This window comes from Sprattus sprattus, assembly GCF_963457725.1.
Source record: "Sprattus sprattus genome assembly, chromosome: 1".
In the NCBI taxonomy this organism is placed as follows: Eukaryota; Metazoa; Chordata; class Actinopteri; order Clupeiformes; family Clupeidae; genus Sprattus; species Sprattus sprattus.
In genome coordinates this window covers 46585084-46609860 of record NC_137920.1, presented here as the reverse complement: position 1 = coordinate 46609860, position 24777 = coordinate 46585084, and the positions used below count along the sequence as shown (strand labels likewise).

Here is a 24777-nt window from a genome sequence, read left to right as displayed (position 1 = left end):
GTAGATTGATAAAATGAATGAGTGAATGGTAAGAACTCCCTTTAAAATGATTATAGTGCATCAACAATTCTTTTCCAAACTGGTAACATTCAGTATAGCCAAGGACCATTTAATATTGCCAATAGATTGGAGGTTAAATATACTTCAGGAAGAACACTTACTTCAGGTCCATTGCCAGTGCAATCATTTCACAACAAATGTGTAAATAAAACCAATGAAACCCGTCTCAAATGATGAACACGCAGTCACAATATGTATGAACAATTACTCTGAACTTATGTTTGAAGTACTCACACCTGGAGTTCTTGTAATCTATCCTTTTTCTGTGGCAACTAAAACAGTTGCATTAGCTGTGTATAGTGTTTAATATGTGTAGGATTATTCAGGATGAACAATGTCTTTTGCTCAGTAATGTTTGCCATTTTGAAAGCACACTTCGGTGTTTCCTACACCAAAATAGGAGTAGACTTCTGGATTATCAGCACAATTATAAATGTCTGGTACAAACCCCCAACAAATGGACCAGGGCTTTACAAACAGGTGCATAGACAGAGGTCAGTCTATTGGCACTTTATTAGTTACAGTAACACATATGACCTGTGATTGAATTTCTCATTTATACAGAAATTTAACATTATATAATATTAATATACATCTTTAAGTCCAGTGAGATGACCTTTTCCTGAAAATATATACACGCTTGAGGTTTAGTCTTGGTCTTTAGTCTTGACAACAGGGAAGTTTTGAAATAATCCTCTGCTTTTGTCCAAGGATCTTCCATGACATCAAGGAAAAAAAATCATTGACATCCCAAGTTTCATAGAGTGAAGGGTAAACCTGCATTTCGATCCAATGTTTCATAGAGGGAAGGGCAAACCCGCATTAAAAGGTCGCTTTTAAAGCGAAACTCATGGAGGTGCAAATGTGCTTCAATAATAAAAGACAGTTAGAGTAAGAACAAGCTACACCAACTCAACGTCGACTGACCAGCTGACTACACCAACTCAATGTTCCAGTACTGTGTCGACTGACCAGCTGACTACACCAACTCAACGTCCCAGTACTGTGTCGACCGACCAGCTGACAACTGATTGACGATGAAGTGGTCCCTGTCAATGCCATTCCCACCTAGGAGACAACAAAAACATGTTTATTTTCTTGTAAACCGGACAAACCATTTCAAACCATTCCCTTTTAAAACATAGATGATACTGGATAAAAGGTATGAATGACAGCTCTGTAGTCTCACCTCTCACGTCCAGCACCAGGCTGTGGTTGAGATGTGTGGAAATGGTCCCATTTTGGTTGAGGCTCCACCTCTGGTGTGTGCGTCCATGTTGGGGCCACAGGGCCACTCTGGCCCCTACATGAGCCTTTCCACCAATCACAGACATGCAAGCCTTCCCCACCTGAGAGACAAACACACATGACACGTGCACACATCAAAGCTGCTCTGTAATGTGCTGTTCACAAACAGTAGATGTGCAAATAAGCTATTTCAAGCCATGCCTGCATTCATGCTATCCTGTTTCAACATTTCTATCCTGTCTCAAGAATGCACTATAAATAGAAAAGGCTATTTTTAACTCTGTTTTTGAATAATATAACCTCTGTTCTCACACTATCAAAATAGAGGCAAGATCAATTGTAACTTGTCTTAACCAAAAACAATACCCCTCAACTTAATCCTCACATCCCCATGGCTTGAAAGAGATCACAATTCCCTGCTAGGTAAAGTGTTGAACACTGACCCTGCACTTGAGGAGTCCATCAGTAAAAATCCACTGTTGACAGTCCAAAGACCTGGGAGGTTTTAGAGACACCCTGGCTGGAGAGTCCTTGTCCTGCGTGTCTTCTGCAGTCAGCACTAAGCCCAGAACCCGGTTTCTTAACTGAACGTAAGCTTTTGGCTGTGAAGCATACATTAAGGTATCACTGTTACATAAATACATCATTTGGCTTTAATTGAATTTGATAAATATATCAATTGGCTGGCAGTCTCAACAACTTTCACTCCAACTTTTACTGTCTTTCTTGTTGTAATTTCCCTTCTGGTCAAGTAATATTTGTATGTTTTTAAGCATAATGTTTACGATAACTCATAATTTAAGAGCTTCAAGAAAGAACTGACACGCTGGTGGGAGTTGCTTTAAGGGTTATGAGGAAGGCAGGACCTGGTCTTTTACAACCACAAAGTGTTGGTTTATCTGATTCAAGTTTACTAAAAGTATTTTTTTAGCATGAACATTCTATCCGTGTGTCCAGACCTTACCTGTCCAAGAGGTTGAAGAGAGCCGATGGTGTCCCAGCCGCTGTGCTCCGTCCACATGGAGTATTCCCCCGTCTTTAGGAGCATTTGGCGGCCTTTAAAGTTACTATACTCATACGCCACCCATCTATGTCACAGTAAAAGAAACATCTCATTAGTACATAAGACATCCCTCTGCTCCTGTTTTCACATTTCACATAAAGAATTGATATTGATATAAGAACAGGCCTTCTATTGTAGTGGGTATTGGTAAGTAGCATAAAGGACTCACAGTCCACCATTGACCCGGAGAGACTGAGTGAAAAAGCCATTCATGCTATCCATAGTCGTAACTGCCTCTGTCTCCAAGCCTTCAAAGGAGTCCAGGGAGAACAGTCTAATGGATGGATCTGAAAAACACTGACCAGAACATACAGGCACTTTTAGTTACGATTAGTTCCTGCAATCTGTTTCAAAACTAAATCTACAATTTGCAGATTTGTCCAGGTCATACACACATTCAAAGTATGATACATTAGTTGGGGAATAGAGGAAAACAAAGTGCTCAGATGAAAGCTTGAACCACAGAGAGGGATATACCTACATATGGAACTGGCTTGAGGGATTTGATGGCTGATCCCTCACTGCCGCATGAGGTGAGGTTGGGGTAGAGGCCTTCCGACAGCACAAACTGGTTCCCAGAGCAGCCCTCTTCATCGAAAAGCACCCAACTAGACCAAACACAATGACAAGGTGAAGACTCTATTAAGGTTACTCATCACACAGATGTTGCCGAGGTTACGCATCACACAGATGTTGCCAAGGTTACTCATCACACAGATGTTGCCGGAGTAAAAGCCAGTGAATCACCTTCCATGGATCACCCTGAATGACACGGGATGGAGAGCACTGCAGTCGGCTGCTTTCGACTCGTACTCCCCATGGTCACCGCTGAAGTGGGACTCACTGTAGGCCCGAATCTTCAAGGAGGAAGAGGAAGAGCCTGTTATAATTCACTTTACAATCTCACCTTTGGTTTTTGAGAACATTTCATCCATAACGTTACATACCAGGTACTTTGGTTCCCTGCTTCCACCAGACTGCAGAGAGAAACAATGTTTACGGATGGTTGTTCATTGGAATATAAAATGTGATAAAAACAAACAACCACCCAAATCAAACACACAACAATATGCTACAACACAGTTTCACGATCAAGCTGGTTGGTATGGACAGAAGTACAAAAAGGATTTAAATACAGCCAACTCTCACAGCTAACATGAAGGTGTTCAAAGTCCAGGTACAGACACTCACCATACGGACCGGCCTGATTGACATGACTTCACCACTGCAGTGGCCCCAGTCTAGAGGCCCAGAGTACAGGCCCTTCTCCAGGATATACTGGACCCCAGAGAAGAACTTCCCACTGTACGCAACCCATCTAAAACACACAGGACAAAACAGGCAAGTCTCAATACAAACTCACACTGACTCTAGACTTCTAGACTTTAGAAGATGCAAATTAAGCCTTTTCCAGTCCAATCAATGATATATAAGTCACTCTTCCAAACAATCAGCAGCACTAAACCTCAACACAACATTCCTCAACATGCCACACTTACACGCCACTCTTGACACAAATGGAGGCGGGTCCTAGGTCAGGGCCACCTTTCTCCATCTCTGGAACATCTAGGTCAACTATGTCCAAAGGATCAGTCTCAGGACAGTGAGCATTCGTCAACGAGATGGCGGGTTCAATACAATCCTGACAAAAGCAATATATGAGAAAAAAAAAACATTTAATGTGTTTAGATGGTGCTGCATTCAATTAAAAGCATGGATTTTGAAGATAAGGTATTCCTTAAGATGTAAGTATATCCTTTAATTCTGACAGTCTAACAGGGCATTAATACTCAACACTAACATGTATTAAACCATTAAACCTGAATCCTAACACCACTTAAGGTAGGTTCAGCTTCGAGTGATATGCATCATTTAGTGTTACTCAAGTACAGACGGAGAGGGCCACCATGACACTTAGAACGCTGTCTCTGAGTGCACACTGCCATGGGGCTAAGAACACTGTCTCTGAAGGGCCGTTTACATGAAGCCTAGTTTGTCAAACTAATACAGATAGCTAATACAGATAGCCCTATCATTTAGACGAGCACTCTCTATCCGCACACAGTATCCGCAATGATCTGAATCGGGGGTAGAAAGTGAGTAGATTTGAATCGGTACGGGGGCTGCTGTTCGTCTGCACGGATTCACGCAACCTGATGACGTCATTGCCCCAAGTGATCGCTTTGCGATCTCCAACCAATATATATATATCACTTGTTCTCCCTCAACATCTAACTCGTGGTGGGTCTCGAATTAACTCTCCAGCCTACTGATTTTTGTTTAGCCTCCTATCTTGATCTAATTCTTTTTATTCAGACGTTACCTAACTTTCATGACCACAAATATAAATTGGCCAGCGATTTAATTAGCTTTTTTCTTCATATATTAATGTAGAATGGTCGGAGCAAAGCCTCATGGGAAATGGGATGACAGTAGGGGTGTGACGAGATCTCGCGAGATGTAATTTGTCGAGATTGCTCGTCGCTATAAAAATCGGTCTCGCAAGATTTGTTATCCAGCTAGCAGCCAGCCACAGGTTCGGACACATTTCGGACCTCAACTTCCACAGTCAAGCGCCAGCCACAGCAATAACAAGAGACATAGGTGTTTTCATTGCAGCAGATATGAGGCCATTTTCTGTGGTAGAAAATTAAGGATTTCGGCAACTCCCACACACTAGAACCCAAATACACCATCCCATCACGCACGCATTTTACTCGTACAGTGATCCCGAAACTCTATGAAGAGTCAAAGAGCAAGATAGTGCAGATCCTGCAAGAATCATTAAGCATCGCTATAACGACAGACGGTTGGACATCGAGAAGTACTCAAAGCTACATCACAAAGCTACATCACAATTACAGCCCACACAATCAACAATTACTGGAAAATGGAAAATGTTGTACTACAGACTCGCCCACTTTTTGAGTCCCACACGGGGGCAAACATAGCTGAAGTTTTACAGACAGCTGTTACTGACTGGGAACTTAAAAAACCCAACCACGACATCGCTAAATACAATATTGTTACTGACAATGCACGTAATATGGACGTGACCGTGCGTGAGGCAGGATTGAAGCCGCACATAAAGTGTTTTGCACACACTATAAATCTTGCAACCCAAGCTGGTCTTGGTGTTCCCCGCGTCGCTCGTTTGCTTGGGCGAGTGAGACGTGTGGCTGCTTTTTTTCATCGGAGTTCAACAGCTACCGCGGTGTTAATTTCCACATATATAATATATAATTTCATTTATTTTATTTTTAACTTTTATAACATTTTATTTTAGTTTCAATTTGTAGAGGAAGAACTGACATAAGCCTACTTGTCAGTGACATACTTGGTGAGGCTCTGTTTGCACTATTTGCAGTCTGTATTGACAGAGAATAACTTTTTGTCTTGCACATATAGTTTGCACTTGAAAAAAGGAGAAATATATAATTTTATTTCTTTTATTTTAACTTTTATAACATTTTATTTTAGTTTCAATTTGTAGAGGAAGAAGTTCATTAAAAGGAAGAAATTCCTCAAAAGTTAACGCTTACATCATGCATGTTAGGAGTTATAAATCCATGTGCAACTCAGTTAAATAAAAGTCTGTTGTCCATTCATATAATTTGTAATTTAGTTTTCTTAAAAATCTCGTCTCGTCTCGATCTCGTGAACCCAATCTCGTGTCTCATCTCGTCTCGTGAGCTGAGTGTCTCGTCACACCCCTAGATGACAGCCATGTCATGTTGTACTGTTCCAAACTCTTTCTTATCAATAGAAAATATAATTCATTTTCGCATAACCTTTAGTCTGACCACTGATTTTATTAACCACCATAATGTAATGTTGCTAATTGGAGCTTGAATGTCTTGTGTAATGTGTTTAACCACGTTTTTTCAGTTGTATGTAGCAGCGCTAAAGCGCCACCCACAGGCGTGGGGTATGTACTACAGCCCGTTCAACACAATCTGGTGGCTCCGTTTTTACGCAAATCTCTCGGGACCAGGCTCCGTCTTTACGAAATTAAAAGATTCGATTTGTGTGAAAAACTAGTGAATCTAGACAGTGAATGTAGGTTTCATGTAAATGGGGCTTGAGTGCACACTTACATGACATTTAGAACACTGTCTCTGTGCACACTACCACGACACTTAGAACACTGTCTCTGAGTGCACACTACCATGACACTTAGAACACTGTCTCTGAGTGCACACTGCCATGACACTTAGAACACTGTCTCTGAGTGCACACTGCCATGGGGCTTAGAACACTGTCTCTGAGTACACACTGCCATGACACTTAGAACACTGTCTCTGAGTGCACACTGCCATGGGGCTTAGAACACTGTCTCTGAGTGCACACTACCATGACATTTAGAACACTGTCTCTGAGTGCACACTACCACGACACTTAGAACACTGTCTCTGAGTGCACACTACCACAACCCTTAGAACACTGTCTCTGAGTGCACACTACCACGAAACTTAGAACACTGTCTCTGAGTGCACACTACCACGAAACTTAGAACACTGTCTCTGAGTGCACACTACCATGACACTTAGGCCCAATTTAGACACAGGTTTTCGCGATGTCGGCACAGCCGCGTCTAAACAGAAATTTAACTGTCGGTGTGCCGATGTCGGCCGAATTTCAGCCGACAGCCCCGTACCATTCGCCCAAAAGTGCGTGTAAACGCGACCCGACATCTGTTAGGCATATTACAGACAGTGTTGCTAGGCAACATCGCTATCAACAGAGGCAAACTGAGAAACTTCCTGCGGTGTGTGTAAATGCGCCCCGACATCTACGTGCAGATGTCGCGCAGATGTCGCCGACATCGCGAAAACCTGTGTGTAAATTGGGCCTTAGAACACTGTCTCTGAGTGCACACTGCCATGGGGCATGTCTGTGGCCATTATGACTCGTCTCAGTCAGGAGGAATGGCAAGGTACAGGAGGTGTGGTCTAGACTGTGGCGGTTTGAGTGGTGGCAGTAGCCTGATCAACCAATAAACAAATTAGCCTTAAACTAGGTTGCAACGCTATGCAAAAACTGACATACTTTCTGGTAAGCAAATTCCATATTCTGAAAATACATGTAAAAATACACATAAATAGTATAGTCTATTTCTTTGGAATTTTTAATGTGTATGCGTTTGATACTCTGATACTGGAGGTGCTTACAAGTCAAGACAGTGGGACTAAATCCATTTATTTATTTTTATGGGAGGAGTGTGTGTGTGTGTGTGTGTGTGTATGTGTGTGCATGTGTTTATGAGTGTGAACTCACTGCCAGTAGAAAGCGGAAGGAGAGGAAAGCATGGTCTTGACAGTCAAGCTCTTGACAGTCACTGTATTCACCCTCCTCCAGCAAACACTGCTGGCCTCGGTAGTGTTCTCTGGTGTACCCCACCCATCTGTCAAACAGCACAGGACAAAAGGAGATCTAACACTCAAAACTTGACTCATTTATGAAACCAACACAGTACAATCACCACTTGATCAAGATCAGAGGAATTCATATCTGCAACCTTTTATAGCTTTCTTCTATTTAAAAAGCACAGGCATGCAGGCACAAACCCAAACACACACACACCTTCTACTTGACTCATTTGGCAGACTCATTATTGGGCAGGCAGAAACACAGTGGCTTATTTTTAGTTTTTGAAGTATTTACCAGCTTCCAGAAGTCAAGTAAAGTGATTTTTGCACCACACCCAAGGAGATATGTGGCAAGGTGAACCGAGGCAAACAAAAGCCCAGGGACTACTATCTCCTTCTGTTAGCAACAGATTGAGTGCAAGCCACAGCATGTTGACTGAGGGATCATTGGTGGCGGCACGTGGGTGGCTGCATGACTTACATTCCGCTGAGGACTCGCAGTGAGGAGACCGTGTGCAGCCCCTCCACTCTGGGCACGTGGGCCCCCAGCTCCCTGCTCTGGCCTTGGAAGTGGGGGAGCTCATACAGCACCATCTGCAGGATTAATGAATCAAGTGTCATTTAACACGACCTGCACATCACCAACCACTCCAGCATACTCAGCAGAGGGAGGCTTCCTCATTGTTCAATACTGACAGCCACCTCTCACCTTGGGATCCAGCAGTCTTGTGACTTTAGGCCCTCCCTGTCAAAGAACCAGTGATGAAAAATGAGAGAAGAAATGGCTTAGCTCTGTATCACTTTATCGAAGTCCTCAACAAATAAATGTCAGTGTGTTTTAAGTGGCTATAAGCACAAGTATACACAGCAAGTTGAATATTTACCCTCATCAGTGGACGCAGTGATCTCACATGCGTGACAAGTGACCCGGGTCCTTGTGTTGTTTTCCCTCCCGTTTCCAAAACAGCAGAATGACCACTGAACCCATTCAGCTCGTATGCTAGCCAGCTTCAGTTTGCAGCAAAACAAACAACAATATACACAAAATGATTATATCAATTTGAAGATTTCAGAGGAAACACAGACACATATAAAGTCACGTTTATCAGAAAACACATGTAGATGTTACCATCATGGATTTGGGTCAGAAATAGTCAGAAATAAATTGTCTCTCTCTTCTTTTTCTTCAAGAATTCAAACATAATAAGACCATTCTTACCATCCAGACTTGACAGCAAGATTAGATAACTGGACAGCCTCCAAAGTCCCGATCTGGGAATGAAGGACAACTGGGGATTCACCCTCTCCATGACAGTGGATTTCAGGAATACCGTCATCCTACAAAGCACAACGAAATTCCATAAACATGCTGGAAACACTCAGAAAAAACAAGCCTACAGAAATGATAGCAGATCAACCTTGAGAGAGCACATATAAAAAAGGGAATAGCTGAAGAAGTCAACTTTTAGGAGGACCCAAAGGAAGACATGCAGCGAAGAGGAATGATTAAATATTGGCACTGATATGGACAAGAGGAAAAGACCTTAACGACTCTTCGAATGGATCCAATGGAGACTTGGCCTGTAGAATCAGTGCTGTGTTCCTTCAGCTCCCCCTCACCGCAGGTCAGTACCTTCTCCCCTTCCTCCAGGACCACACAGGACCCTCTGAACCCTGGCTCCACATACAGCAGCCAGCTGCGGCACACACACACAGTTTGAGCTTGCCCTTCCATGTTCATTTCCATACAAACATAGAGAGCATTACTGTCTTCAGAAGTATCTGGACAACACAAACTGAAGCCATGGAGACACAGCTCCACCCACAACTTAACCTAACTCTTCCTCACAACAGGATACACATATACATATGAACACATTCTGTATACACATACATACATATCACACACACACACACACACATGAAATAGGGTTGTGTTCTGACAAATTAAAACAGTAGTTTCTGTTCTATACAATAACCTGCTACTAAAAACACAGACAGTGACAGCTTCACCAAGTTCTAGATGTATCATTAATTATTAGAACACAAACTAAATAAAAACAGAAAAATAACAAATGAAAATGTGGACGCTGGAGCATCCAGGACAAGTCAACATTGAATCTGCACTTTCAAACATCGTTGGTAGTGTGTCTGTGTCCAGTTGGCCATGAACCCAGAGTCATAAGTTTGTCTCCAGGTTAATCATTGTCTTGCTCCATTCAAACTCTATCGACACTGAAAATGACAATCGGAATTCTCTGTAAGGTTTACAGACCTATTTCAATGATTGCTTTTTTCCATCATTCAAAGCCACTATTGTGGCAGACATGGAAAAACAATCCTGACAGAACCTCAATGGGGTGAAAGGGGGTCAGATTGAGTGTTGCACAACACATGAAAATGGTACTAAGGCCATATAGGAGACCAAAATAACCTTACCACCTTTTAAAGTCATATCTGTGTGTGGGGGGATAGAAAGCAACTACTGCTGACTAAAGAAATGACTACATCAGCACAGTGGCAATGTAACTGGTCCGCTCCAAGACATGAGAGAGCTCCCATTCCCAGCTCCGCTCGCTGTTCCTACTGTTGTGCCTCCTGGTATGTAAGACTCATGTAAATAATGCAGCGAAGGCAACGACCCTAGGGGACGTGCCTCTCAATACAAATGGAAGGTGGGCATCTATTAAAAATGAAACCTTGCGTAAGCTTTCGACTACACACCAAGCTAAGCGTGGCAGCCCTTACAAACAGAATGACGATTATGATTCACTATCAATAAATGATCATCCAGCCATTCCGTGCTCGCTGGGTTGTTATCTACCACTATCCCTAAAGCTGTGCATACCTCTCAAAGAGAGAACTGGTTTTACAAGCCTCACATCTAGTAGAGCATGGGAGGATTCATGGCTCCACCATACCATACAGCTCTTCACACAAGCTATCAACCTAGAGCAATATGTCAAGAGTGCAGTGAGATGATTCAAAACAGGCAGAACTGCATCATTGATGGTTTCAGTACTAAGAGAATGTGGTGTGGAACTATCTATCTCTTTAAAAGTCAAGCATCTCATCTTTTAAAAATTAAACTTTGAAAAAAAAAAAAAAAAAAGAGTGGGTGTGGAAAAAAATAAGAGGGTAAATGAACACCTTGAAATATCAACAATTTGCACAAAATATGTTGGGCTATAAAACTTCATATTGTGATGATTGACAGGTGAGATTTCGTACCATCCTGTCAGCACTCGTATAGAGACTCCGGTCTTGAAGGTCCTTCCTTCTGTGTCCACCACATCGCCACAGATTGTCCGCTTCTCTCCAGAGAATGTCACACCATCATAGATATGCATCTGAGTGAAAAGCAATATGGGCAATAGTTTAATATAATAGTTTTGATGATAGCAATAATGGTCACTTTCAGTATTGACCATCCGTTGTCAGTTTATTGTTACTCTGGAGGCTAGAAACACGCAGACGTGTGTGTGCCTGGTTGCAGAATATCCCCCTCCAGAATACGAGCACCTTTCCAACTGTGTGGTGTCACAGAGATGGGTGATGAGTGATCAGGTGGTGAACTTCATAACACACACCAAGGCGTAACCAAGACCAGAAAATGTATGTTTAAATCACTTCCTCATTCTTTGTAAAGACGTGCCGAGGAACGACACTATCAGCCTTGTAACAGCATTGTTACAATGTTCCGCTTCAGTCAAAAAATCAGAGCCTTTATAACTAATGTCCTACACTGTAATACAGGTAACACCGGTTTCTCAAACCAGTTTAACCATTATTTGACCAAAGACTATGATGTTATGCTGTAAGATTACAGTCTTTAAATGTATATAAATACAGTGTTCAATACACAAAATACTAATAATCATGACATTTAGATTTGCTCTAGTTGTATGTACGGTATGTTCAAATATTTTGTGAATTTCACATATTTTGAATAAATCCAAATGGTCAAAATCAACTGTTTACAAAAAGCATTATTAACATTTATGCCAGGCCAGTCAATTCTGACCAGCCCTACAACAAGTGTTACCATGTTGCACAACATGAGGGTTAAACTGTGTCAGACAGAGTTCCATTTCATTTCATGTCCATTTGGACAGAAAACTAAAGAACCCCTCAGTATGATTAAGATGTGATTCCAAGATGAAATTTTATTTTCCAAAAGTCAAATATATTGTTGGTTTCTACCCCGTACCATTTTGAAGCAACAGACTATGCATGGACCAAACAAATTTGGCCAATGCTCAACAATTCATTAGTCATTAATAAAAGATTTATCAAAATGCAATATTTGAGTCGACATGGGATGTATGGGGAAAGACCCCATACCTAAATATATTTCAGACATTAACGTTCCTTGTTTTTCAAAGGAATGTCACGTAGCATGTCATGGCATAGCGGTAAAACTAATGGCGAGTCTGTGCTGCCAGTGTTAAAAGAAGGGAGGGATTGTTAACTCTCACACCAGCAACTGAACTGCCCTGACCCTCATTATGGGAAAAGCTCTCTTCTTTAATTAATAGGGGTCTTTGCTCTGACACAATTGTAAATACTGCTTTTTGTAAACAGTTGATTTTGATTATATGTAATGGGATTTTCTTTTTGAATGATATACAGTGTAATTATCCACAAAGAAATTCGGCTCTGTAATCTATATCCCTCATCTTTTGCTACTTTCCTTTACACTATGCTACACTATGCAACTATACTGCACTATTCTACTATAAATGTGAGAACATGCTTTAGAAAGATCAGCCTTCAAATGCAAGTAAAAACTGTTCTGGAACAGTATTAATCTAAGATACATTCATGATGCGCTGCAGAGAGTTATCAATAAAGATGGTTGCCATTTCACTGTGTTAAAGCTTCACTGAGAATCTACAAGAAATATTAGAATGGTACACCATTGTTTGCTCCTCTGTATTGAAGCCCATCAAGTGGTGTAAGATCTGTCATAAGACGCACACATCAAACATGACTCTCTTACCACAGAGGGTCTTGGGATGATCCTTCTAGGGCTTAGCTGTTCCCTCTATAATGACAGAAACAACACCACCAATAACAACCCTTTCCACTTATCATTCACCTTATTTTCTACTTCATGAGTGTTAAATGTTAACTGTCCTTACCTTGACCAATGCTTTAGACTGGTTTTCAACACTAATATTCTCATCTTGAGGCAACGGTGTTGGGTTAGACTTCAGACAATCATAATATGGGCTGCTAGCACTCCTTCTAGGTTTGGACAGGATAGTCACCCCATCACTCTCTTCAAGTGATTCATGAGATACTCCACTGACTGTTTGCTCTATGCAGCCGAGTATCTCAGCCCTGTCCTTCAAGGTGTTAAGGGGCAGTGTGGGGTCCTGATCAATAAAATGGTCCTTTAAGGTGTAAGGGGACAGTGTGGGGTCCTCATCAATGAAATGGTCCTTTAAGGTGTAAGAGGGCAGTATGGGGTCCTGATAAATGAAATGGTCCTCCTCATCTATGTCCTCTTTGTCGGAAAGGCTGCCCCAGCGTGGACATGGGAAAGCGTCCATGGAGTCAGTGCATGTCTCAGGGTCACTGTCAGTGAAGGCACTCGACTGGAGCCGCTCACTGACTGACTGCAGGAGGGACAGGATGGAGCAGGTCTGCTGCTCCGCACTCTTCAGCTCCTCCTCTGTGGCGGGTGGCACCTGGAGGCTCTCCTCCTCCTCAAAGATGGGGGAGAGGGAGAAAGGATAGGTCTTTCCTCTCCGCGCTGTGGGTCTCTCCATGGGTCCGGTGTCATTCACAAATATTGCATCCATTTCCTCCTCCTGGTCACTGATGATAGGAACGCCTGAGTTAAGGAGAGGTTGAGGTGTCGAGACCAACAGACTGATTGAGCTGGCTGACTGATCAAGATCCACATTTTTGCCCTCAGAATGTGCTATGAATGTTCTTAAACTCTCTTTAACATCTAAAACCGTGGCTTCAACACACGTTTCAGAAATTTGCGACTGGTCTTCAGAAATGATGCACCAATGTGCCTTTACTGAACTCCACTCTGGCTTCGATTCACTTGCGCTAAAACAAGTGGGCTCTGTCAGTGCCTTGCCTTTAAAACTATGGCTTTCGAATGACTGCTGTGCAACTTGCAAGGGCTTTGGTCTCACAACTTCCTGACTCTGAAGCTTTTCAGGCTTACATGCTAAACTAAAAGATTCAGAATCTGTGTTTGCGTCTTCTGTGCTCACAATGACTTTAAAGTCTACAAGTTTATTGTTTTCATCATGATTGGATCCACTCTGAATAGTGCAATGTGAAACTGGTGGAATTTCGACTGATTGCTTTGAATGTTGAGAGAGCTTTGGTCTGACTTCTTTATTACCATCTTCCACTTCAGGTTCACCTCCAAGGCGTGAGTAAGAACAGAGGCCGTCTTCCTCAAGAGTCACAGTTACTAAGCGTTTCAGCTTGGGTTCAAATGCTACACAACCTTCAGAGTCTCCATCTTCCACTTCAAACAGTCTGTTTCTTATTACCTTACCACTTTCATTGTCTGTGTTTTCAGATTGAGTACCTCCCGTTACCCTTTCTTTGTATGAATCTGTCCTTTCAGGCATCGCCAAAGAAGGAGATTCAACCTGCTGACCGCTGGTTGAAAGAGCCAAAGGGCTTCCTTCAAAGCTTTGAGCAGGACTACACCGGATATCTGTGTCTGAGCCTGCAATGGACTCATAGCCTGATGAGAAGGTGGACCTGCTCCCTTCCCCCTGGGCTCTACTGGAGATGACTTGGTCATCCACATGTGTGGGCACAACATGTTTATCCTCTAGTTCTTGCGTAGCATCTTTAAATTCATAGTCTTCTTTCTGGTATCCATGTCCTGTTCCTGCATATATAAAGGGTTCACACTCAACATCAGCCTCATGAGGAACGTGATTGTCTTGTTCAGATGTCTCTATTTTCTGCAGTGCAGTCAGAGCATTCTTCAGTATGATATCGACCATGGCTTTTGATTCACGCCGCAAACTTTCCTCGTCCAGAGGCAGGGGCAGCACCACCGCACCTTCACCTCCAGATGTGTCCTGACTACAGACACCCTGACCAACAGGCAGATCAGAGAACTCTACCTCCAGGCTTGTATTTGTGTCCAACAAACAGTTATTCTCCTCACAGTTCGTAACACCAGGCACTGGCACACAAGGAGAGGCCTCTTGGCAACCTTGATGCCGAAAAGGAGCATCCACAGCCATGTGTGTGCAGGCAGCATATTGGGCAACGGCTAACTGGACATCAGCAGCCTGTGAAGATGGCTGTAGGTGATCCTCCTGTGGAGGCAAACACTCAGACTGCTCTGAGCGCACACCTGTGAGCTCCACAGCTGATTGGCTGCCTCGCTGTGGGAGTTGGTCAGAGGGTGAAGCAGGGTGAGGGCTTCCTACACCCTCACTGGAGACACTTGCCCTACTGACATGGCTCTCATCGCCCTCAGAGATGGGAGAGTAGATCTGCAAGGGTTGTCTCCTCCGCATCTTTCTGACCTCCTTCTGGCCTCTGTAGGTCGTGTGTGTGATGACTGCTGGACCCTCGAATGCCTGCTGCTGGCCCTTGTCAGGGTTTTCTCTCAACATCAGATGGTCTAGAGCTTGTTCCCATGCCGTCCCGTGATCTTCATCCACAGATGGTCTGTGTGAAAGAGAGAAAAGAGGAGCACGCTTAGACAAGAAAATGCACAAGCACACTCAGTGATGCTTTTAAGAGACCATGTACATGATGTGTAATAACAGCCACTCAAACAGCACTGAACATCAAATATTAATTTACATCTGTGAGTGGATCTGCCAAAAGCCACCAAGCAACTGAATACATTGCCTATCTAAGAACCTTTTGACTATCCCTGTTCCAAGGTCTAAATGAAAAAGAATAAGAGAATAAATGAATTAGGGATGCAAATGATTAATCGACTTTAGATTAATTGTCGATTAATGGCCGGTTCACACTACACGATTGTTGAACATTCCCTCACGATTTACCATGTCACACTATGCGATTACCGAGCCACGACTTCGGGCTTCGTGTTCGTCGGAAGACTGGCCACACTGCAAGATCATGAATCTTTGTATCTTATTGCCTAGGTAACAGCTAGCTACTTTTGATAGGCTACGTAAACTTTTGAGGTAGGCTATCAAACGTAAATTTCCGGGTAAGACTGGAAATAGACTACTTTAAAACCAACATTTTGTAACCTACATTTACAATAATAATAGTTTATCAGGCTGGACATTCGTTATACAGGCCAGAGTGAGGTTTATGCTAGGTTTACGCTATGTCAACAATGGATACGTCCTTGCGATTCCCCCAAAAATTCTGACATGCCAGACTTTTCGTCGTGGGGTTTTCGAACGTCGCAGACGAAACGATCGCAGGTCGCAAGCATGTCACACTACAAGACCTCACCTCGTCGCAGACTTTTCAAAATCGGGCCCGATCCTGCAAATTCGTCGGCGACGAAGAAATCGGGGCAAAATCGGGCTGTAATCGTGTAGTGTGAACCGGCCATAAGAGGTTGCTCGATCAAAATGTATTAATCACGATTAATCGCTAGAGGGCGCTAGCGCGAGAGACCGGTTGAAAACAAATGTTCTCTGTGTAATGCGGTATTGAAATACAATAGTTCCACTAGCTCACTCAGTTACCATTTGAACACCGTGCATGCTTCTGTCCTGCATGGCACCACCAGTTCACCTGGTCAACCTAAAAATCACAGCTACACTGTATTATACCTTCTCTCGCTTACTGCCGCGAGTTATGGCTTATATTCTTAAAACTCAGGTTAGCTAATAGCTCGTTAGCGGGCTAGCTCACTGAGACTTCATAGAGTTAGCTACCTAGCTCGTTAGCTGGCTAGCTCACCTTGCTATGAATGTGAATATCTCTGTCTACTCCCGCGCTAACGTGTGCCCGCGAGTTTGGCTCATGAGAGTAAGTAAGTAAGTAAGAGTTGAGTTGGCTATTTAGCTTGATAGCGGACTAGCTCACTCAGGCTTAATGATTAGATACCTAGCTCGTTAGCGGGCTAGCTTACCTTTGCCTGATGGCTTGTCATTAAGAATGTAAAGTTACTCTATCCCTCACTACCGTGAGCACGAGTTAAACTTCAGAGAGTTGTGTTGGCTATTTAGCTTGTAATAGCCTAGATGCAGTTTCTTCATAATCTATAGGCTCAATAATATTCTGTTTGGCTCTATTTAATTTCTTCTATTCTTTTTTGTTTTATGTCTGTTTCAAATGCAAGAACTGAGCCAGTCCATAATTTATTTATTTTTTTTTAAATTAATGAATGGATTTTGTTATACCATAAAAAAAACTTTTCTGCTTTCTTTTCCTAATGCATAATTACTTGAGGAATGTATAATAGAATATAATAGAATTATCATAATGTAATGTAATATAATAATAATAGGGCCTATTTTTAAAGGCCCTATTGAAGCACTGAAACTCAGGTGAAAAACGCCGCTTATCAATTAATCGAAAGTCGATCGATAAGATTATCAACTAATGATTAATGAATTAATCGATAATTTGCATCCCTAAAATGAATGTATTACAAATAAATGTAATAACTAGAGCTGTGAAAAATATGATTATGATTCATTTACAGGATTAATGCGTTATTATTTTAACGCATGTGCCGAATGAGCTTCCAATAAACCCACAATTTGACCGTTCGCGAAACTCCTCCCTAGAACGGCCCTCGTCCAATCCTACCTTAGCAACCTCTACTACTGTAAGAGAAGAGGGTCCGTCAGACAACCTTGAGGTCTGATGAGCATGGTGAAACGGTGTTCATACAGGACTTGTAGATCTGACACAAGGTACCCTGAGATTTTAGAGCGACACATCGCTTTTTTTCGCATTTCTAAAGCCCAAAACAAAGGAGGAAAGGAGCCGGCTGTGGATTTAACAGTGTGGGAGACCCCGCTCCCAACTCAATGTATCAAAGATCAACAAACACACATGTCTGCTCCAAAGTAAATGAAGCTTCTTGAGCTTGCCAGGTAGCGAACTATGCTATGCTAGCTAACTATCTAGTTGAGTTGAGAGAACACCCCCAAACAGTTATGGTTCATGTCAACTAGTATTATAACGACTACAAGTACATAACTAGTCTCTCCAACAAATGTGTTAATGTTAAAATGTTAATGTTACTGTCAAAATGTTAATGGTACAGTATGTAAGGTTGCACACTTAGCTAGCGATAGCAAACGGCATCAAATTGCAAGGAGTTTAATATACTGTATCAATCTTGAACAAAACGTCCCAAAAGGCCATTATGAACTTTTTTTATTTTAATCTTTGTAGCATTTTGTGAACGGGCAATCTGCTCCTGGGTATCCCAAGGTACAGTATGTGTGGTGTAGTAAAGCTTCAGAATAACGACAAGCAGGATGATATTAACACTCTTTACTGAGAACTGTAAGCAGCATGAAAGTACGTGGCTAGTAGCATTGAGGTTCACTCTTCTTCTGCTCTTTGTACGTAAATTAGCTAGGATTGATTGCGGAACACAAAAGTATGCATAAGGCACAACCTGAGAGCGATAACCGGTGATTTGATACAAAGCATTACATAAGGATTATCATTTTAGATGTATTAATGTCCAATATGGAATAGCAAAGATTATTGCTTTGTAGCATTTGCAGCACCATTATTTTAGTTTTTTATGAATAAAAAAAGAAAACATTTTCAATGTATATATCCGTCTTTTGTCTTACATCTTTCTCTCACAAAAATATACTGAGAAAAATACGTGATTAATCATGATTAATCCACAGAAACCTGTGATTAGTTTGATTAAAAATGTTAATCGTTTCACAGCCCTAGTATTAACGTAAATTAGTAACATTACTTAACAAAGCTGACCAATGTTAAGACAGAAAAAACGACACTGTAAGACACGAAAGGTTATACACTCTACACTAATAATACATTCACTGTTTTACAACAATGTGATGACATGTCGGTTTCCAATTACAATGGTTTTAACGACCATGTTTAACTTTCTATGCAATGGCAATGGTCATGTAGATGACATGTCAATACCCATTGGATATTAGAGGGCTGGCTGAGATCTGTTCATATAGAGAGCACAGTTGGGGCCTAGGGTTGGGCGATGTCTCCTTATTTGACAGAAGACGATGTTTACATTGAAACATCGTGATGGACGATGATATCGTCTCGTCGGGGGGGGGGTGTCTATTCTATTTTGTAGCCATTGCGCTGAAGTTAATGCTTTCGCCAAAGTTGAACGTCATATTTCTGTTGACAATGAGCAAGTTTCCCGACGCAGGAGCAGGCTTAGTTATACATAGATACATATAATAGTGGACATTACACTAGGCAACATGGATCTCATTCATAGCTCATCCAGTCGAAATCTTAACAGGATTGAACCATCTTTATTACAGCGTATCAACATAAGAACAGAACATAGCTAAATCTCCGCTTAGCATGCTAATTACTACTGATAGCACTCGCAGGTAGCCCAAAATTTGGTATTTAATTTAATACACAATCTATCACATTAACAACTTCATGTAAACCCTTACTTTCATTAGGTATGCACATAATGCCTCACATACAGGTCGAACAAGAAGCATTGGAAATGTATAAGGCACAGTACGGTCAACTACTTGGCGACAAACTGAACTGTCACTATCCTAAGCGAGCTGCAGCCGGTACGCAGACGACGTTGCTAGGCAACATCACTATCAACAGAAAGTTTTCATACAGTTAACGTGCGGAAAGGCATTTTACGGCTGTTTTTTTTTTTATGCGGAAAACTATTGGCCCTAAATAAGCCAATATTGGCATATTGTAGCAGTAGTAGTGGCATCACGATGGTTACCATCCATCGTGATGGTGGGTCAAAAATCGGCACAACCCTATTGGGGCCCTCAAAGGAAGATATTCAAATGACATCAAATGTCACCTTAAAGGTGCATTAAGGATTAATAGCTATTCGCTAAAGGTATGCTAGCAGCTAAAACTAACGAAATCTCTTGAAATGTGCTGACTTTGACATTATGACAAACTAATTACTCAACGACTGTCCTTACACAGTCAAACATCAATCATGTGCAACACAAGACTAAGCAAGACGGCAAATAAGCTACTTACTAGATCGGCAGAAGGTAATCAAAGTCAGGTCGGCGGGCATCGGCAGGCAAAACTACAGAAGGCAGTTATTTGCCTATCGACCCTGCTATGCCATTGGCACGGACGCAATTCTCCATATTAAAAGTCATTGTAGCGTCCCAATTTTTTTTAAGCTGTTATTTTAAGGTTAAACTGCTTATCCTAACCCTAATCCTGAAGCATAATTGTTGCATATTGTGCCTTTAAGTCCCGTGGTGATTTATCAGGCTGAAGTAAACAAGCCATATTGTCTTCACACACTGGGAAATAAACAGATTTTTCCATGCAAATGTGAAAGATCTTCATACGGGACATGAAGAAATAAATAGTTTATTCTTAACTGTTCTGCTGCTAATGCACGTCATCATGACTTGGTTGTCCCTTCATTTCATATTTGTTTACTCTCTCCTTTAAGTGGCATTTGTCATTTCAGTTCAACCAATCAGTCTTTATTTTGTAGCACAATCATGGATAGTGTAGTCTTCTCACGTGCTGATTCATAGGTGCAGGTGTTCAGGCTTTTCCTGGTCCTTGCTGTGGTGGACTGCTGACAATAAAAGTCTGTAAACAGTACCTGATTGTAATGGTTTGAGAGGAACAAGAGACTATTTATGAAAAACCACATGTCTCTTTTGCAGTTTAATATCCTGCACAAAACTCACTATGGCTGGCCTCAGTGCACTATACAGTCTAAGGAGCATCACTGAGAGCAAATTATAGATCTAATGCACACTTCATCGTTGCTTTCCCTTACCAGCTTTCCACTCAGTGCGTGACACCGATCCAAATGTGGATGCTTCCCCTGCTGGGTTCTAAATCCCCCCCCCCCCCAAGAAAATAAATAAATAAAAATAACCACAGCAAACATCTGACTGTGAAAGGAGTTTAAGAGAGAGACCAAACGTAAGAGAGAGAGAGAGAGAGAGAGAGAGAAGCCTCTATGAGTTCATCTCCCAAGCCTCTATTACACAACGGCCAGGATGGCTTCCTCACAACCAAACAGAGCCACTCCCTATGATGTACAATTAGCCTCTGGCACACGCTTCCTACAGAGATACACAATAAATTCACTACGGAAGAGGGGGGAACAATTGACTGTCCAAACAATATTGTAGTCAGAGTGTGAGGCTTTGAGTAGTATTTCAAGGCACTGGAGGATTATTCATTAATTGGAGTATAAGACAATCATTTTATATCAAATAAATTCAGTATGTTAGACATACCTTTCACAAAGTTAACTGTTGAGACTATTGTTTCATGACTGGAGCCTTCCTGTAGCCCTCAGTGACACAGCACAGAGCACTGTTTGCATATGAAGGTGAAAACAGAAAGGGGTGTGTCTGTGCTCAAACATGAGCTGTCCATAGTGTGACTGGCTATAGTAGACCTGTCTATTGTTCTGAAGGGGAAGGACTCACGACAGACATAGTGTGGGCACACTCAAGATATTCAATTTATTTCTGTCAAAGCAGAAACCTGCATCTTCAAAAAACATTTATCAATAAAACATTCACAATGCCAGCATCTGATTGTGGGCCTTAATACAGTCAATACAGATGCATTTTGTGGTACAAATAAGCTTTTTCCTGGCCATTTGTAGCAAAAATTATAATTCCTCAAAACGATTTCAGCACAATACTGCTTTTCTCTGCTTCCCACACTTGGTCTTACATGAGGTCATCATGTCTCTCTCAAAATGTCAGGGTTTCCTTTCCCCCACACCACAATAATAGAGGGAAGTGCCTGTTCACAATGTGTGTAGCAGTCTCCTATTATGGGCTTCTGCTGATAATATGAGATTCAAAACCAGAAGGAAGGCACAGGAGTGAGTGAAGCAGGACCACACGCTCCATGCTCAGACTTCAGAGACAAGGCCATTGACCGACAAGGCCATTGACCAACAAGGTCACATGCTCTCCAGAACAGAAGAACCGCAGGTTCAGCCTTCAGGGAATAAGACCTTCTCATAGATGAGCAAGGAAGACACAAGCTGATGACCATTACCCCCTAAAGGTTCAGGCTTCAGGGAATAAGACCTTCCCATAGATAAGCGAGGGAGACACAAGCTGAGGATCATCACCCCCCCTAAAGCAGCAGGCTGCTGTGACATGCATATTTGGAGATATTCATCTGTCCAGTGGACATGGACACAGATGAGAGCAAACCCACAGTCTGGACAAGCAGGCCTAATAGACAAAGAAGACAACAAGAGAGTAAGACAAAGAGACAGAGAGAATCTAAGTGAAAGACATTACCACCACTATAACCACTATAACCATTTAAAACAGTGGTTCTTAACCTTTTTGGAGGTACTGAACCCTGCAAGCTTCATCAGTGCATTCGCTGAACCCTTCGTAATTTGAAAAATAAAATATGATTTCTTCAAAACGACATTGCTAGTGTGAACCGGACTATACTGTGTGCCTCTTGACCCCTGCCGAACCCCTGAGAGTGTCTCAACGAACCCCTGGTGTTCGATCGAACCCAGGTTAAGAACCACTGATTTAAAAGAATAGGATTATCATTTCATTTGTGACACAGAGACTAAGACCACTGCATCTTGGAATCAGTTCACTTTCATATCAAGTCATATCACAACCAGTGGCAACTTACCACTCCTTACTGTCCATAAAACCTAGTGATTAGTGATAACAGCAGTGGCCCACTTCTATCGTGTATGAGGAATGAACACAGAGGAGAAAAGGGGGCAATATTACCTTAGTGTTAAGGCTGGCCATGGGTGTGCCTGTCTGGATGTTAAAACTACTGTAGGCCTAATACAATCTGCATTATCCAACATTATCCAAGCTACTTAGTCTATATGCCTCCACTTATCCCCCAGGGGAAAGGCAGGAACCAGGAAGTGCCCTAGTTTTATGATTTAGCAGCACAGCACAGCTAGCTCCATGGCAATATGAGAGAGATCGGCATGAACCCTTAAGACACCAGAAGACTGATCTGCTCATAACAATGTTGTGTATGCCAAGGCTCTTTCAGTCTTGAGGTCACATGTTACTGAATTTCATGCCAGGACACAGCCACCCTGAAGCATCTGTGCAATGTCAGCCAATAGAAACTCCCACATGTAAAAGCAGGGAGAACTCCTGAAAACTGGAATGCATTCATGACACCCAGTAGCCTTTAAGCAGGCCTGCCTCACTTAAACTAGTTCAACTGACAGCCTTTAAGCATGCCTGCCTCACTTACACTAGTTCAGCTAACAGCCTTAAAGCATGCCTGCCTCACTTACACTCGCTCCATACACGCTCAGTTGAGCTTCCGAAAAGCTCTAAATAGTCACATTTCCGGGGAACTCATTTTTCGAGGTAGTTACATAACCTGAATACATCTTTTGGAAACCAGTCCCTGGTATTTAAATATGTCCACCAGGAACACTTTTAAAGTGACACAGCAGTCTTGGACTAAACAATGTTTGAGAGCGTGATGTTAAAGTGATCAATTCTATTTTCCAGTTTCCATGATGATAACAACCTGTTTGAGAACAGCAAAAGGGAGTGGGGAACTTACAAACTGTCTGGTGTGTGTCCCGCTGGTTCAGATGGGTCTACTATGGATGTCTCCTCTGCCATGTCAGCAGTGTCTTCGGTGGCTGGTTGTTCCATCTCCTGAAGCTTGGGACCCACGTCGCCCCCCCTGGGCTGCCCGATGGTAGTCTCACTGGGCTGCCCGATGGTAGTCTCACTGGGCTGCTCAATGGTAGTCTCACTGGGCTGCCCAATGGTAGTCTCACTGGGCTGCCCGATGGTAGTCTCACTGGGCTGCTCGATGGTAGTCTCACTGGGCTGCCCGATGGTAGTCTGACTGGGCTGCCCGATGGTAGTCTCACTGGGTGGCCTGATGGTAGTCGGACTGGCCTGCTGGCTTCTGTCTGCTTGGCATATTATTCCTCCAGGCTCTGACGGCACGGCAGAATTTAGCTCGAGCTGAGGTACTCTTGTTTCTGCTTTGGAGAAGAAGTGGAACAGACTCCCAAGTCTTTTGAGAAATGAATCTGCGGGGGACGCAGGTGAGCTGGGCCCCTGGGATTCGGCCAGGCCAAGAGGAGGCTGCCTGTCAGGGAGTTCCCACAAAGAGCCTGCCTCATTGTCCAGCACACTCGCCTGCGTGTCCCGATTAGTACAAATTGCTCCTTCTTCCCCTTCACAGCCCTGGAATGCCTACATTAGAAAAAAGAGTGGGACAGAGTTAGGAGGCAGCGAGACAGAGGAATAGAGGGCACCTGGGTAAGTTTCTGTCGGCCACACAAGCAAAGGCACCACCAGAGAAAAGTGAGCCGTGAGAAGCAGCTCCACTCGATCGTTCTCACTGGCTTGCCTTTTACAGCAGCAGCGGCAGGCTCGCTCTAATCCTTATGTGCCTGTGAAGCAGACGGCTCCCCCTCCCCCTTCTTTCCCCTCCCCCCAAACCCGCCCACAATGATGTTAACTCTTTCATGACTACAACAGAGAGCCAATAATCTGAGGGAATTGCACAGAATAAACTGAATACATTCTTGCACTTGCTTTTGAATTTGACATTCTACATCCTTGAAAACACGGAGATGGCCTGTAGAATGACCTTTCAACTCAGACACATTATGTTCTGTGTGTTTCAACGTGCTGTGATCATAAACTGCCAAAGCTAAATGTAAACTACTGATGCCCCTAAAACCGCCATGATACACAAGGTGCTTATTTCTATTTCATATTTTCAGATATTGTCTTACTCTACCTGAGCACTGATTTAATTCATCAGTGAGTACATTTAATAATTTTGACATCAGATAAGAGGAATGCCATGTAATGCAATGACACAGCTCTTTTTCTCAAACCAAACAGAAAGACTCAGTGG

The 24777-nt window shown here is 42.6% G+C and overlaps 1 protein-coding gene across 1 annotated transcript; it reads right to left on the bottom strand.

Annotated features, from left to right (window-relative positions):
- Nucleotides 1-603: 603 nt before the first annotated feature.
- LOC308374434 (beta/gamma crystallin domain-containing protein 3) lies at nt 604-24175 on the bottom strand. The gene is made up of 20 exons (XM_080850210.1): nt 23455-24175; nt 12885-15414; nt 12743-12787; nt 10972-11090; nt 9284-9437; nt 8960-9078; nt 8625-8748; nt 8450-8485; nt 8222-8334; nt 7649-7775; nt 3871-4013; nt 3563-3689; nt 3319-3348; nt 3119-3228; nt 2853-2979; nt 2541-2668; nt 2273-2396; nt 1752-1910; nt 1250-1409; nt 604-1128 (listed from the first exon to the last, which is right to left on the bottom strand). Exons 1-20 carry the CDS (start codon nt 23547-23549, stop codon nt 1040-1042), a joined length of 4659 nt encoding a protein of 1552 aa, XP_080706336.1. The 5' UTR covers nt 23550-24175; the 3' UTR covers nt 604-1039.
- Between the last annotated feature and the right edge of the window lie 602 nt (nt 24176-24777).

Coding starts and splice junctions, on each gene's coding strand:
- LOC308374434 (XM_080850210.1), bottom strand. CDS start 23,549: ATGGAACAACCAGCCACCGAAGACACTGCTGACATGGCAGAGGAGACA. Junction 2,980..3,118: donor TTCAGGGTGATCCATGGAAG/GTGATTCACTGG, acceptor TGTTTGGTCTAG/TTGGGTGCTTTTCGATGAAG. Junction 2,669..2,852: donor CCCTCAAGCCAGTTCCATAT/GTAGGTATATCC, acceptor TGTTCTGGTCAG/TGTTTTTCAGATCCATCCAT.